This window comes from Scophthalmus maximus, chromosome 1 (assembly GCF_022379125.1).
Source record: "Scophthalmus maximus strain ysfricsl-2021 chromosome 1, ASM2237912v1, whole genome shotgun sequence".
NCBI classification, from domain to species: Eukaryota; Metazoa; Chordata; class Actinopteri; order Pleuronectiformes; family Scophthalmidae; genus Scophthalmus; species Scophthalmus maximus.
This window is the reverse complement of record NC_061515.1, coordinates 8,491,804-8,508,459: the sequence shown is the minus strand read 5'-3', so window position 1 is coordinate 8,508,459 and position 16,656 is coordinate 8,491,804. Positions and strand designations below refer to the sequence as shown.

At 41.2% G+C, this 16,656-nt stretch overlaps 1 protein-coding gene across 4 annotated transcripts in view; it reads right to left on the bottom strand.

Moving 5' to 3' along the window:
- The window catches only part of LOC118309695 (F-actin-uncapping protein LRRC16A), a 60,675-nt gene that overhangs the window by 19,590 nt on the left and 24,429 nt on the right, over window positions 1-16,656 (bottom strand). For all 4 annotated transcript variants that reach the window (XM_035632221.2, XM_035632136.2, XM_035632302.2 and 1 more), the window contains 14 exons: window positions 13,250-13,309; window positions 12,260-12,381; window positions 11,627-11,724; window positions 11,471-11,541; window positions 11,078-11,151; window positions 10,837-10,912; window positions 6,555-6,643; window positions 6,173-6,267; window positions 5,261-5,347; window positions 3,746-3,849; window positions 2,730-2,807; window positions 1,924-2,000; window positions 1,056-1,160; window positions 698-767 (listed from right to left, as the gene is read on the bottom strand). In XM_035632221.2, the coding sequence (XP_035488114.2) occupies window positions 698-767; window positions 1,056-1,160; window positions 1,924-2,000; window positions 2,730-2,807; window positions 3,746-3,849; window positions 5,261-5,347; window positions 6,173-6,267; window positions 6,555-6,643; window positions 10,837-10,912; window positions 11,078-11,151; window positions 11,471-11,541; window positions 11,627-11,724; window positions 12,260-12,381; window positions 13,250-13,309 (1,206 nt within the window). The remainder of the gene's footprint in view (window positions 1-697; window positions 768-1,055; window positions 1,161-1,923; window positions 2,001-2,729; window positions 2,808-3,745; window positions 3,850-5,260; window positions 5,348-6,172; window positions 6,268-6,554; window positions 6,644-10,836; window positions 10,913-11,077; window positions 11,152-11,470; window positions 11,542-11,626; window positions 11,725-12,259; window positions 12,382-13,249; window positions 13,310-16,656) is intronic.

Sequence of the window (16,656 nt, the reverse complement as noted above, 5' to 3'; positions counted from 1 at the left end):
CCTCTTAGCGGTGTCGCCGGCCTGTCAAATGGTTTGGGAGTGGATGCTTAAAAAGCTGATTGCATTGAATGAGTATTGCCTCTAAAATTATATTAAAAAATAAGCACTTGCCAAACTTTGGCTGATAAGAGCACTTAGTCAAATGCTACAAATTCAAGATACAGGATTAATAAAGGAGTATAATCAAGAAAACAAAACTAACGCTGCCCTAAAATCCATTGGTTGTAGTCTTTTGACTGAATTGTGCAGCACAGTATATAAACTCTGCAAGCGCCTGCATTATCATCAGCATCACTGTGGCTGTGGGATCAGAATCAGAAATACTTTATTGATCCACGTGGAAAAGTGGGTTTTGTCACAGTTGCTACAACCAAAAATAGAAATATATATAGAACTAAAATTCTAATAGATACAATAGTGTCTACTGAAAGTTAAGGGCTTGAACTTGACACATTAAGGTTGGTCACATAACTTAGTTTTCATCGAGAACATGGTTTGAAAAAGTTCCCAAATTCCTGCTTGCATTGAACACACTGACAAGTTACATTGCAAAGCCAGAAATGCTTTGACCTGGCTTATGATTATTATGTGTGGTGGTGGGATGCAACCCGGGGGAATGATCACACATGAGCCAGGCACAAATGTACGCATTGTAAAAGATATCCTGACTTTTCACGTGTGTCTCGGTGGGTCTCACCTCACAGCAGCTGAGGTCTACAGACACGTCCTTCACATTGGGGTTACTGGCCAGACCAAGAAGAAGTGCTCTAAAAAAAATTAACACGACAGGCAGTTTTAAAAAAACCAAACAATAATAATAATAATATTAAAAACACATTAAACTGCAGTGTCCCAGTTAGTTATAAGCTTCGGCAGCTGTTCTCTAATGCAGCTGCCCGCTGTGAAAAAAGCTGAACAGACCTTTAAAAGTTTTAAACGGTGATATAGAGTGAGTAGTGAAATAAAATGGCACAAGAGGATCAAAAACAAAGAATGTGGGACAAGGGAAGCTGCTCGTCAGACGCGTTAAATGTGAATGAATCGATGTGTCTCACTTGAGGGCCTCGGGCGGCAGCTTGGTTCCTGACACGTTGATGGAGCTGAGCGACATGGCACTGCTGAAGAAGTGCTTGAATGATGGAGGCACCTCTTTACCTTTCCTGCAGAAAGAGACATGGGAAATAAAATAATAAAAAAAATGTTTTTAACTGTACAAAAAAGGATACAGAGTGGATTTACTGAAAGACACATACTCCAAATTCCCAGATGTACAGTAAAAGTCTGCCGGTGTATGTTCACTCAGCTGCTCACCTCCACCACACTCTCCATTCCCCTACTTTTACTCCACTTGTGTCCTCACCCCCCTCTCCTCCTCTTCCCTCTCAACCCCCCTCCCATCTTCTGAACCCCTCATCCCCTTGATGAAGTCCTCACCTCCCTAGAGACACGCTGGAAACAGAGATAATGATGGGAACTACACCAACCGCCCATCTGTCTCTTTCTCACACACACACGCACACGTGCGCTATTTCATCTAGCCTGTTATTGCATGTTGTCACCAGCAGGTGTCACACACCAACATACGGACTGGATTCAGGGTTCAAACTAATGTTCATGTCTGGTCAAATCGGATTTTAAGAACAAAAGGAAACTAAGTACCAGATTGGAACTGGAACAGACAATGTCAGAGTGCTGTATAAGGAACTCACTGCACAAACAAATACAAAATAAAGGATTTCACAATTTGGGAATGAGTGGATTAACTTTGATTCCACTGGTCCCGTCATTTTTAAAATCTCTTCTTTATCACTATTATACGTCTAAAATCCTTAATTGCGACTTTGTCAAAATCACATCAATATTTGGGAAATCAGTAAATCACATTAACAAATTGATTTGCCTCCTCTTCAGATGGGTTCTCACCTGTGAGGGAGGACACTCTTTGACACGTTGAGAACAGAGAGGTGTTGGACCGCACCTCGCAGCAGAGCAGAGCAAACCTGGACACACACACACACACACACACACACACACACACACACACACACACACACACACACACACACACACACACACACACACACACACACACACACACACACACACACACACACACACACACACACACACACACACACACACACACACACACACACACACACACACACACGATATGTCACTACAGCATCTAAAACACAAACTGTCCAAGTACTGTATGATTTGTTAGTTTTAACTACATTCCGAAACTTTAATTAGAAAAGGGATATAAATTTCAATTACTTTTTTTAACATCTTCCAACACTGTTGTGTAATTACAAGCGTGCTAATATATTTATAGCTGGCTGAACATGAGAGAGAGAGAGAGAGAGAGAGAGAATATGATTTAAGAGCTCATCAATATCCTCAGTGACAGGCTGACAGCTGGCTACATCTCAGACTAATCAATAAGCCGTATTTGGCTCTCAGAGCCGCATCAATAAATCACATACAGTATCCAGACCACTACACACGCAGTGGACAGCAACACAGATTTAGTGGGCGTATAGAATTGGCTTACATTCCCTGCAACACGGATGTTAATGGCTTACAATACTGTTTAATAACATACAACTCTAATTGCAAGATTTTTAATTATGGGGAAAAACTTTTTTGTACATACTGCATCTTAACTAATTTTGTCCTCTGAGCACCAGGTTGGATGTAATATATAAGTGTGACTCGTGACTCACCTGGTCCAATGAGCAGTCAGTGTTGGAGAGGTCAAGGGTGACCAGGCTGTTGGGTTGACCGAGGAAGTGGCAGAAATGCTGCAATGAGAGCATAACGCAACACACAGCACAGTGTCACAGAGCAGAAGACGAGACCTTGTCAATGTAGAGCGAGTACATCATAGTATTGCCATACTATTTGCATATTTCAAACATCACCATTCCTTCTCTGATTAGTCGTTGGATGCTGTGGACGCTTTGCGAAGTGAGTTTGCCATTCACATATGATAAAGAACGCAGCCCGAGTCAGACACGTTCACAGCAGCAGGAACATTTAGGCGAGGGGTGGCGCCCTGGTGGAGCACCCACTCGCTGGCTGCGAATACTCCTGTGATTTTCCTGCTGTATTATTCTCACATGGGCTCACTCTGACATTATCTGGAAGTTTTACAAGGGGGACTGTCAGGAAAAGTTCAAGAAAATGTCCAGAGCAACATTTCAGGGCATTTGCGGTCTCGTATACAGCCTCCCAGGAAAAGTTCAAGAAAATGTTCGGACTTCGGTGCATGTCTGAAAGCAGTTTCTTTGCGTTGGAGAAGTCATCTGTTCCCCTCTGCTTCCAGTTCTTGTCTGCATATAATCCAGATCATGTCCACTGAGCTGAATGAGAGTTGTGTCCATCTTCTCATCTAACTCTTGAAGAGATGACCATCGGTTCCAAAACAATTCATATCGTATCTTGGGCAACATTTGTGTTTTCATGTTAAATGGTTTATTGTCCAGCCTCAAAGACAGTAAACGTCTTTATGTCTGGTTTGGAAAGTGAAGAGTTTCTCACACATCTCTGTGCCTGTGCTCTGATACACAGACTTCCAATGAGCCCAGTCGATGCCGCCCTTCAGAGTGACCTGCTTACTGATTTATACGGGTCGGAAAAGGCCTCTGCATAACTGCAGCACTGAACTGTTTCAATCAGTTATGTGTTATTGACACTGGCTCTGAGTTGGATTAGAAACTGCGTGTCCGTGTGCGTGTACCTGCATGTCGTCTCCTCTGAGGATGTTCCCTGAGAGGTCCAGATGGACCAGGCTGCTGGGGATGGACGGGTTGGCACTCAGTGACTGGCAAAGGCTGTTCACCCCTATAACATGCGCGCGCACACAAAAAGGCAGTGTCAGCACAATCTCAAACCTCAAATATCCCCTTGATACTTTGACAGCATATTGGAGGAAATAGCAGAGGAAATGAGCAGTGGGTGAAGACAGGAAAGAACGGGCTCAGAATGTAGAGTGATTGCATGGAAAGTGAAAAGAGTAGCTTCGCTCAAGTTGTGTAAACGCTACGCCTTCGTCTGTGTCACGCCATGTTAAAGACATTCGACACTCTTGACGTCAGTAAAGGATTAAAAAAAAGTATCTGAAATCAAATCCTGAACAGCCTCATTACGAGTTCACACGCTTCAAATTCTGAGTATTAGTATTAGTTAGACAATTAATTAGACAATCCACATGTGTACACGTCTCTGCCTGCATAGTTTGAAATACTTCACGTACACCCATTGACCCATGTCAAATGGGTCTATAGTCAAACAGCTGACACACTGAAATTGCACTTTCATAAAGTCCTGACACCGACTCAAGTCAGGGCATGACTGATTTGACCAAGAGAGACGGATCAATGAAGAAGACAAGAAGCATGACAAAGAATAAAAGAAACAAAAAGGACAAAATACAGATGATTAAGAAAAAGAACAATAGCAGAATTTTGCATTAGTTTAGGATCTAATAATTAAAATGTCAAATGAAATTAATACACTTTAAAAAAAAAGGGACTGAGATTGAAAAGATCAAAAGGAATTACTAAGTAAAAAAAAGAATTTGGAGTTGAAAAAATAAAATGTCCTCAATCCTCTGCTTCTGCTCGGAGCACTGGAGGCTTTTGGTGGTTTGGATTATGGAGCAGGCTCAGTTAAAGGGGCACCGCCCTCTCACTAACCCCGCACTGTGGAATATGAGAACTCTTTATTGATCGCCTGAGAGCAGAGCAGTGTTTACAGTGGCTCCCTGCAGATGGTGCTGGAACATTTACTCTGGATGAGAACCAAGAGGAAAACGTTTACCTGCAGGCGACTGTTGACAAAATCCACACTTCATCTACAAATTGTGATGAGAATTATCTAAAAATCCTCTGCAGATTTTTTAAGAAAAGTCTCTTCATTGCATTTTTCATTAAAGGCCATTACCGCAGAGGGATTTTTTTTCTCGATCCTGCCAGGACAACATTTTTGCAAATGAAAACTGGCAAATTGTTTACAGATTGTCTTTGCACAATCACACACATATTTATTTTTATTTTTTCCCCCCGCCGCTCTCACTCTCGGTGTTTATCGTGCCATAATTAAGAGTCATTAGCATCCCAGTGGTAGGTGCGATCAGATTAGCGGAAAGTGTGAATTGCATCAGATCACAGGGGAGAGAGTAAATTAGAGCAGAAAATCCTGCTGCTCACAAAGCAGAACTTACACATGACAGCGGAGGAGGACCAGCACATACCTTTGGGTGATAGTGAGGTTTTGGAGAAGTTTAAATGTTTTAGCCCCATACGAAGTTTGGCAAACTGAGCACCCAGGGAGGAGATACCTACAGCAAGAGAAAGAAAACATCACAGGGACAATGAAACTTCTTTCAGATTTTTTCAACAACAATGCAGCTGAAATTATATTTTTGGAGAAAGCGCCTCCTTTTGTTGCAGTTCAATGTCAGTCTGAAGTAAATCAGTCAAAGTGACTAGTCAACTCATTCCATGTCGAACCAAAAAAGACTGATGTCTAAATTTCTAACAAAGCAAAATCACATAAAACTTGCATTGCAGAAAATATGATATTGATCTTTAAAAGAAATGGTTTTGTTTCAATAGAAAAATAGTACATTTTACATGAGAACAAATAATCCAGAGATTGATGAGCCCCCGAAATCCGCCGTGTATGTTTACATGCGACCGCCTGAATATTTTTTGGAATGTATCTTTAATTTATGTGCCCTGAATGAACAGAAGGACCTTAAGATAGAGCTGATGAAATATTAAACTTGTTGAACTCACTGCACTGGGACAAGGGAACTAAACTGTATATACAGTATATTCACATTCATAACAGACTGTACCCTGGAATTTTATAAGGTTGAAAATGTTTTGCATTTAATAATTGGCAAATAACATGAATAGATTTTTTTATTTATTCAATATTTCCCTTTAGGAGAATTACCATTTTACATATGATATTTAGAATTGCTTTTCCTATGCGAAACTATAATAATAATAAACAAAACAAAATCTATGTAGTCTAATGGTGCTCAAGTTTTACTTTGACTTGACTTAATATTAACAGGTCCGTACCCACTGAGGAATATACATATATAATAAAGCAGCGATGAGCACATTAGTCTCAATCAGAGCAGAAGTCATACCTCTGTCCTCCAGTGGGTTGTTGGCAAGATTGATGGTGGTGAGTCCTGAGCTGGGGTTGTGGGCCAGGGCAGCAGCAAGCTTCTGGGCAAAATCACTGTTGAATATGAAATGAGTGGATGAGTGTTTCCATTATGTGTGTGTGACCAATGAACTGTGTGTGTAAACTATCAAACCGCTTTGTAGATACCCTGACTCAGCCCGATCCAAAAGCAGACACTGCATGACACTGACTTTCTTTGTGTACTTTGGAAAAGTAGCCACTAAATGCGTTTTGCAAGACGAAAACCTTGTTACAAAGCTTCATCAAGAGAAACATTATTAAAAAAAAGCATGTCAGCACTGAACTGAACGATACAACTGGACTAACTTGCATTATCTTACGTTTTGAGTCCTGCGTTGTCCAGAACCAACTCCTCAAGTCGACTGGACCGAGTCACCACCCTGAGGATCTGCTCACACACATCTGCGGACTGAACACACACACGCACAAATAATAGATGTCAGTCTTGATTTAATACAGTTTTGTGTTGGCACTTTTTTAAAACAGTCGATAGTATCAGTGATATGAAAGGTGAGTGAGATTCAATGAGTCTCACACTTACATGAGCACAGTCATATCTCACCGATCCATTTAGTGCTGTTCTTCATTTCTGCACACAGGACTATTACACTACATGTTCTTTATTCTTATATCAGATTTTCAAACTGCATTTTTTTTAACTGCTTCTAAATTGACTCATATTTCTCAGCACATTATACATGTATACTTGGCACTGTGCCCCCTGTACACACTGTAGGACTGTTACTGTACTTGTTCTGTATTTGTATCTGGTATTTCTTTTATCAGACTGTTTTTTCTACTGCACTTTCTTTAACTTCTTCAGGGCTGTTAACTGTTAGTTTTTTTGGTCTTTGTATTTAACTGTATTTTGTATTTTAGCATTTTTGTACAATGTTGTACAATCGTGAACTTTTTGACATTGTCTTTTAGTATCTGCAACTTTTCCCCCCGGGAATAATAAAGTATTCTATCTATCTATTTTGCTCATCACTTTTAATCAAAAATATAAAACATATACTAATGAACTAAACTGGCTCCGAGGCTTGAAACGCTACTTTAACAGGAGCAGCGGCGCTTGTACTGAAACATTCAAGGTCATGGGAATAAGACAGAAAGTTTACTCCTGGGACACGTGAAGAGTTCCTGAGCAAAATGCGGTGAAATCACTCTGGGAATCGGTTCATTTATGCTAATTAAAGCCGTGCTACAGAACAGGAAAAAAGAAACGGCAGTGAAAGAAGCAAACTCTCCAACTTCCACTTAAAGACCATTCATGCGTGACGAGGAGAGACTGGGGAGAGAGGGAGCAGACTTTGGGACACTTAGGAGGGAGAAAGTTGTCTCGCTTCCGTGGTCTCAGCAGCACGGGGGGAGGGGGAGTCGAGGGAGCACGGGCACTCATATTTAGACAAGAATTAAAAATTCAACAGTTGGATGTCCATGTCCTACCCAGATATTAACTGACCCAGTTCACTGTGTGCTGTGTCATACTGAAACGTGTATACAGGAAACACACACACACACACACACACACACACACACACACACACACACACACACACACACACACACACACACACACACACACACACACACACACACACACACACACACACACACACACACACACACACACACACACACACACACACACACACACACACACACAGTGTCACATTAAAATCCAATTACTCATGACACAACATTTTCTATCATAATAACTTCCCAGGATCATTGTATTGTTGTAATTCTTTGCGACTGACATCCCTGCTATAAGGGAGCATTTCTCCATGGCCCAAAACACTGGTAACATTGTCCCAGACTGTTATCTAAAGCAATGGGGGGAGAAATCGGGGAGAGGGATAGCGGAGAGAGAGAGAGAGAGAGAGAGAGAGACAACGAGAGGGGAAGATAGAAGAAAGGGACAGTTGTTAACGTGTTTACTCTGTGAAACTACAGTAGGAGTGTGACAGAGGAGGAATAAGAGTGATGGGAGGGCAGTGAAGGACGACATGATACAGGAAAAAAAAAGGAGATGTGAGGGTAGTGAGGGGTGAAATGGAGAAAAAGAGGAGAGAGAAAGAGAGAGAGCAGCGTGTCGTAGCCTGACAGAGAGGCAGCGAGTGCACAAAGACGCCTGTGTGTTCCACATGAGTCACAACTAAACTGCTGGGTGATGCTGTGTGTGTGTGTGTGTGTGTGTGTGTGTGTGTGTGTGTGTGTGTGTGTGTGTGTGTGTGTGTGTGTGTGTGTGTGTTGCACCATTTACCACTCATTAAATAAAAGCCCCGTCACGCTGCGCTGTCGCGACCCCGGGTCCTGCTGGAATATCACACACTTTTGCACACGCACACAAAAAACTCACGCTCGTACATTCCGTGCGATCATGGGGTAATGAGGATCCCTCAAATCACTGATCACTGTCTTCCCATCGTCGTCTTCCCCTCCTTCTCTCATTTACAGCCCAGCATCTCGGTTACAACACGAGACAAACACCCAGACTGAACTCGGGAGGAGCAGCACAATCCCCCGCTGTGGTAGCTAGATGCATGTGTGTGTGTGTGTGTGTGTGTGTGTTATATTAGCCACTCCACTACATCTAGATATTCCTCATCTGTTTACAGATGCTTATACTGTGATATATGTTTCTTTTTCTTTCTTCTTTATGATTCACAGACGTGTCTTTTTAAGATGCTCCTGATGTGACTGTGTGGTTGAGCAGCACAGATGAAATAGTTCAGGCCTGATGGACAACGTTGCCCTCGAGTTGAACCTCTGCATGTCAATAGATTTAGCAGGAACATCAACTGATTTGCTGCTGGTTGTGAAAAGTCAACACGGGTTTTCCCCGAGCTAGTTTTGTTCCGCTCCTGTCTGTACCACTCTGCCTTTATTCTTTATATCTACTCTCGCATTCCAAATACCATACGGAATCATTCCCTTATTAATTTGACGCTCCTCTCTCCATCTGACCTCTACACTGACCTTTTAGTGTTTGTCTCACTGCAATGTCAAAAACGTGTGACCTTTGACCCCTGATGACCAAATTCTTATTATGCCTTACATCAATGCACACACCATCTCTGCACATCCCAGTACACTAAAGACACATTAGACACAGGCTGCAGCATTTGTAACCTAATATGCAAATGGATGGGGAGGGGGGCAGGATTTCAAAACTCAATACAAAAGATATTTTCTGTGACGGAGACATGTGATAATTGTTTTGACTGAGGAACCTGCGTGTGGTAACTGGTGAGCGTGAGCGCAGCCTGAAGACAGGCAGTGCTGCAGGGGGCCAACAGCCCGAGACTTTTGATCCCCTTTGTCTCGTTGGGATTAAGAGTCTTATCACACGAGAACACGGGACAGATCCTCAGTCGACAGACATGAGAGAAGACGGGGGAACGAAACAAAGGGGAAAATGTCCTGTACAGTCAGAAACATGCAGCTCGAGGAGAAAAGTGAATGGGGAAAGAAAAGGACACATTAGACTTAGGAGATAAATATATCCAGTGTCCACGCAACTTGACTTGGCTGCTTTTTCTTGAAGACGTTTCACCTCCCATCCGAGAGGCTTCTTCAGTTCTAACTAAGTTGTGATTTATCCACATCTGTGTGGACAAAGGTGACTCCAAGGACTCTAACTAGTTATAACAATCTCAGCGACAGTCGTTCAAACAGTCTGCCCACCCTCAACAGAGGTTAAATTGAAGATGCCCCTTGGATGAGAGGTGAAACCTCTTCAAGAAACTACAACCACGTCCAGTTGCTCCTGATTCCACACGCTCGTAGATAACTATGACCTGGATGAAGGAAAATCTCCACAGAGATATATATATAGTGTAGGGGTATGAGGATCAAACAAATTAAATTTTTTTTTTATTATTAATATTTAAGTTTAAATGCCAGGTTTGGTTCTCAAATGTTAATATTTGCTGGATTTCTTAGTCTGTGATATTTAAATGAATATATTTAGGTTAAGGCATTGTGAATACTGTACAGTAGGTCAGCTTGGCAACCGTGGCACAATTTTATAATTAAATTATTAACTGATTAATCAAGAATATAACCAGCAGATTGGTCAAAAGGGAAAAAGAAAAAAAGAAAATCAAGCTGCAGCTCTACGTAGCAGATAAATAATGTAGACTGCATTTGAGATGACCAGTGTTGACCAATAGCCATGGTACTTTACATACAGTACTACATCATGAAGCGCTTAAAACAGACATAGCAGAAACCACTGACGCAGCTCGTGTACTGTAGCTGGAGTACCAGAGAAGAAGTAGAGCAGCAGCGGGACCTTTACAACACTGAAAGGAACTGACGGACACAGTGACCATCAATACTACTCTTAAATCTGAATTATCTCACCATTTGTGGAAGAATATGGCAGTATTATACTGTTTATCCATCATAATAATGAAAACATATAGTGATGTGCTAATAGACTGTTAATGAACTACTGTCATGGGAAAACTAAAGGAGGTGATAAAATCACTAGAGAGAGAAACTGTGGGTACAAAAGACAAGCGTGGAACGAGGTTTGGGGACAGTGAGAAGTCTGAGAAGAAGACGGATGGTGAAAGAGGAGAAACTGACCAGTTTGTAGTCCTTGGTGGAGAGCTTGGTGAACCACTGGTTAAACTCAAGCACTGCTATTATGGCCACCAGATCCCTGAGGAGGAGAGAAAAGGTCACAGTCGCAATTAAATATTCTTCTTCATGAGTACTGCCTTTCGAATTTGTGGTGACCCTAGCATTTTTACACATTAAAAATTAATCAAGTCGCCCAAACAATATCTCCACATGGCCACATGGCCACGGTGACATTTAGTCCCACCTGTTCTCCAGATGGCTGAAGTCCTGCAGGTTGAGTTCTCTGGTGTCTTGGGTCAAATAGATGGTGTCTACATCCTGGAAGAGCAGCAGTTAAGACATGTTTGCTATTTAGAAAAGTATGATGAATCTTTATGAGTCATACAGATATTGCATGGAGCAGATGAAATATAAACAACAGAGAACGTCTTTTCATTTTGGACAAGACAAAGCAAGTGGAGATCTTTAGAAATATAGAGATATGGAGGAAGGGTTATTATATTCATATCCTTTTGAGGCTATTCTTCATTTTTTTTGTTAATCAAAGGGCTTAATGCAGTTTCATGTTTTCCAGCACAGTTGAACCAGGATCTGTCAATACTTTGCAACTGGACAAAAGAATGTAAATTATACTGACCCACTGCACCTCTTCTTTGTAAGGCAGCCCCAACCAGTCACACACACATCTGTACATCTGAGAAAACCCACCTGCATGACACGCACAGAAGGAGAAACTCAACAACAAAGTCATTTTAATTAAAGAAAACCTCTGGTCACAGTCACAGGTTCCTACCACAGGGTCCAGGTTCAGCAGGCTTGTTGTTCTCCCAGAGAGTCTGCAGAGAGGTCAGCCTGTCTGGAGGCTCCATGCAGAGCTTCTTCATCACTTTACTGAGAAGACAATAAGAGTGAAAACTTAACTTAGTCATCCCCTTTTTAACTATGAATATTTTCAGAAATGTAGTCTTCACTCCCTTTCAAAAACAATGGTCAACCAAGAATGTCTAATGGAAAATAAAGGAAAACAAGCGCAGTTGCAGCGCTCAATTTATGTCAGCTCAAGAAAACAGCCTTTTCAATCAAGTCAAAGACTCTGCCCTGTTCACTAGACAAGACTATAAAATTTTAAGGTTTTACATCTGCATTCATTTCTGCATTTACAGTATATTCACGCTTCCTGCTCTCACCAAAACATATCAAATCAGATTCACATCGGCATAGCACAGTTTTACATTACACATACATAGATTGGATATTTCCTTGTGTTTATATTGCATGTTTTTACTTATTTCTGACAAACTTTGTAACTGATGTTTCTGTTTTGACTATCTAATTTGCTACTTCAACACGGCAAACATGCCCATTATTGGGACTAATAATTAAAGCCATGAAAAGGAGCACTGATTGTTGTGTTACACAAACTCACCTCGGTGGTAGACCGGGACATATCCTCACGAGGCAGTTTCCTATGTGGGCGACCACCTCGTTGACCTCCTCTGACGAGAGCAGCTTCAGAGAGAAGGAGCCACGCTCGTACTCGATCAGCAGCTGAAAGGACAAAACAATGATGAGTGATTCACACCAGCGGACATGGTTCTACCCTTCACCTCTTAGTCAGCTCGTCATTTTTTGAATTCTTTATTTTAGTCCCTTAATGGTAGTGAAAGGATCTACTACCATGTCTTTGTGCTGCAATAATAAGAATATCAAGAATAAAAGTACCACCATCTGTCCACTCAACCACATCTACAGCCCACATCTTTGCAAGCCTTAAAGATTTAACGGCATTTGCCGTGACTGCAATTATGCAAATGCTCATGTAAATTGATATGTGTCTCCTCTATAGGCCAGAAATTAACATAATCCTGGAAAGGTACAGGAGACCAGCAGGCAGTTATTGAGAGGACATCTCTTGAGACGAGCCGGCAGAGAGGTTCAGCTGCAGGAACAGTGTAGTTAGTGACAGATTATCATATGTTGTAGGTAGATCCTACTCAGCGGCTCTGGTCAAAAAGCCAAATGGAAGCCCTCTCCAGATGGGGAAGACGGCAACCCAGATCTATCATTTCTAAGACAGATTTTGGCAGCTCATATGTTGATGATTTTTCAGGATTATACTTACATTCAAGATATTTCTGTCTCCTCAGACACTTAAATGTTTTTTGGGATTACAGGCACTGTCCTTTAACTTGAGGATTTAGTTCCTACAGCCAACATCCGTTCTGCTTAATCCTAAATATCTGTCCTCGCTGAACGTGACTTTTAACCTCACCGGAGTTGATGTGCAAAAGCAGCAGATTTGCTCCTTGTACCATACTTAATGCGGAGTCAAAGTAAAGTGAGAAAAGGCTAATTTAGCATAATGCTGCTTCAATTTCTAGTCAGAATGTGTAAATTTCAGTCTGAGTTTATGTACCTGTGTAGGCTTGTTACAAGAGATCCCCTGGATCTCCAGATAATTGAAGGAGTGTTCCACCTAAAAATGAGCACAGAAATTACCATTAAAACACTTACAACACTTTAAAACTGGCTGCTTAATATTAGTCACAAAATGAAAAGGCGAAAAGTACACTAATAAATGAGTGGGTGACACGTAGCATATGGTTTCGGGCGGCACATTTTAATAAAGATATTGCATGACTCAGTACTAGCATGGAATTCTTCAATGTGATTATCAGAGGTGGGAAATGTGCATATTTGAGTGTGCACATGGGTGCCAGTATATGAATGAATCAATGTGTAAGGTGCCTGTGTGAGACTTTACAGTTTGTGCATCTGTGACGAGAGTATAGCAAAGTGGCTGTCCGACTGAGGAATGTGGTGTAAAAATATGTCTGTTCCATAATTAATAGGTAGTGATGCAGAAGTTTCTTCTTCCTTCCTCCGCACCTGTGCAGACTACTTCACTGACTTATTGAGAAAAGCAGCACGAGAGACACTTTTGTACATTCATAATAAAATCAAGACCAGTCACTTCATTTTAAATCAGCTCCTCTGTGCCACTTATTCCAGAATTTCATCTCTACCGGCTAGATATATTTAGAATGTATACCACTCTAAGACATAAGAACCTAAATGCATTTTCCCCCCAGTGCAGTGATTACAGTTTGCTTCCTGATTTAACAGAAAAGGAGTCAAGTGCAGCTTTGATAGAAATTTGACAAAAATCACTGTAACTTGGGGGGGTGTGGGAGGCATCTTCATCATTTCTCTATTCATGTGCAAAAGACATACTTTAGAAAACTGGTCAGGATGAAGACATCCAGAGATCTTTTCAATTTCTGTTTCATGAAAGCATTTCAACAACAAAGAAAACAAAGAGAAAGCGGAAGCCCGCCTCTCCATACCTAAAAAAGGAGGGAAAAAAGGATTATTTTATGCGAGAGGCAGAACCTTGAATACAAATTCCTACGACTATACACAGAGCATGCCATTTTCTTGCACTCACACACTCACACACAAACACGCACACATAAAGCGCAGAGCCTGAGGGCAGACCAGGGAGCGAGGCCAGACTATTCCAGGTGGGCGCTGCCGTGTTCCTGAGGCTTGGCTCAGAGATGAGAGGTGGCAAGAGGGAAAGCAGACCGTCTGTCTACTGTCTGACTTCAGTATAGGCAATTTGTGTGTTTGTGTTTGCATTTAAAGTACTGCCTCGATGTTTGTAGTTACTCAGTCATGATCAGTCTACAAGCTAGACATAATTCCTGCAAATGGAATATAAGACATAATCCTGGACAGAAAAGCAACTACAAATCATCATCAAAACACAAATACAGATGGGGCAGGTAAAATAGTTGGAGTTTCTTTTACAAAAGAAAGGAAATGTTCTAATATATTAAAATCAAATATAAATGTCATTGCTTTAGGAACTTTTTAAAGTTTCAGGTAGTATTTCTTTTTCACTATTTACTGTAGATTAAGATTTTGTGATGAATTGCACAGCCACTTGTCAAATTGAGGGTATAGGGGGCTACCAACCATAAAACAGTTTATTACTTATGACTCATCACACTCTCATCGTGTCAGCACCGTGGGCATATAGAAGTTATCGAGTTGATTCATGTGTATATATATTCTATAGTAGATATTTTGTTGATTTGTTAGTATGTGTGTTCACCTCTGTGTGACAGCGTGCCGTAAACAGTGTCCAAAACCCAACTGAAGGAGGGTCAATGGGTTCATTTCATACAGCCAATAAATGGCACGATGGCATGCGCATTGAATATGAGCTCCAGCCAATGGCAGACGTCATGCTGGGAGGTGTGGGGAGGAACCAAATGGCCGAGTGATTGCATCGCTCACTCATTCGTTCACAATCCGTCTGTTGCTTTTAACCACACTTTTTTTTTGTTGTTGATGTATTTTCTCAAGACAAAAGTCATTGTGAATTTTTGGTCGTGTACACAGGAGATGGTTTGCATAAATGGATTAGATGAAATGTTTTGCATTAAGCTGTGTCGTGTGCATCTGATTTGTGACAGATATGCTTGGCGTAATACTCCTACTCCTCACATGAAATAGAGACTAAAGAGAGATAGAGAGTGAACAGGTGTGTGAAATATATGGCAAAAAGATGCTTCAGAAACAAACAAGACAAGAAGAAGGGAGGGAAGGATGAATGAGTGTGTTTGGAAGAGAGAAGCATGTACGGCGTTTAGGAGGTTACACTGACAGACTGTAAGTCCCTGCAGCAACTCAAGAGGAGCCAAACTATCAATTGGAGACGCACACACAAAGAAAACCCACTGAGAGGTGCATCATGAGGCTAGAGGGGGATTTCAACTATACCGTCGGTGTTAAACTGAGGGTTTACTGGCGCTGCGACACAATACTTCAACGTTAAAGCCTTGGGCTCATGCTCGGGAGAACAATGCTAACAAAATCCAATCGTACAGATTGTTTTCCTGTGTGTGTTGTATGCATCTCTGGGGTTCCACTTTCACATACATATGTTTGATCAGATACATTGTCTACAATACACTCAGATGGCCAGAAGCATAAACACACATTTAAAACGGTCAACAAAAGAAGATTTGGAGCAAAAAACAAAAGAAAACTGGAAAACTGAATCTAGAGCAGATGCAAAGAGTCAATAGTTCATGTCTTGGAACAGAGAGCAGAGGCTAATCTTCATTTGCAGTTGACTCATCTCCACTGTAATATAGATTTCACATAAAACAATCAATACGAGAAAAACAGACAGTGAGCTTTTTTAATGAAAGGTGGCTTTCAACAGAAGCCACCCAGCACTTGCACTATTGGTCCCAATGTGAAAAAATGTGAAATGGGCAATAATCAAATAATCAGCAATTTTGGAAATCAGTGAATGACAAATACTTATGAACTTATTTTCTTTGCTATTCTCGATAACTACAAAATTATTTGGCAGCGATTGCTCCGTTGAAATATTAACCAAGCATAAATGGCATATCTCATATTTTATTAATGTTAACTGAATATCTGTTTTTCACTGCACACAAAAAATGTAAATCACTATGTTGTGGCTGTGGGAATTTGGGATGGGCATTTTTCACTATGTTCTCTACCTACTGAATGATGAAGTGATACTGACTATTATTTTTAGATTCTGTAGGGCAGAGAGATCCTTGTGGAAAAAAAACATGCATCGGTCAAATATAGATTTAACTGGATTCTAAACATTGTGGGTCATCGCTGCTGACTTCTGGCACAATGGTGAGTGGGTGGGGGAGGAAAAACCCAGAGGTAAAAGGAAAAGAGACAGAAAGGGAGGGAAGGAAGGAAGTAATCTGGATTGTTGAAAAAGACGATAAAGACAAGGATAAGAGTGAGAAACCTGAA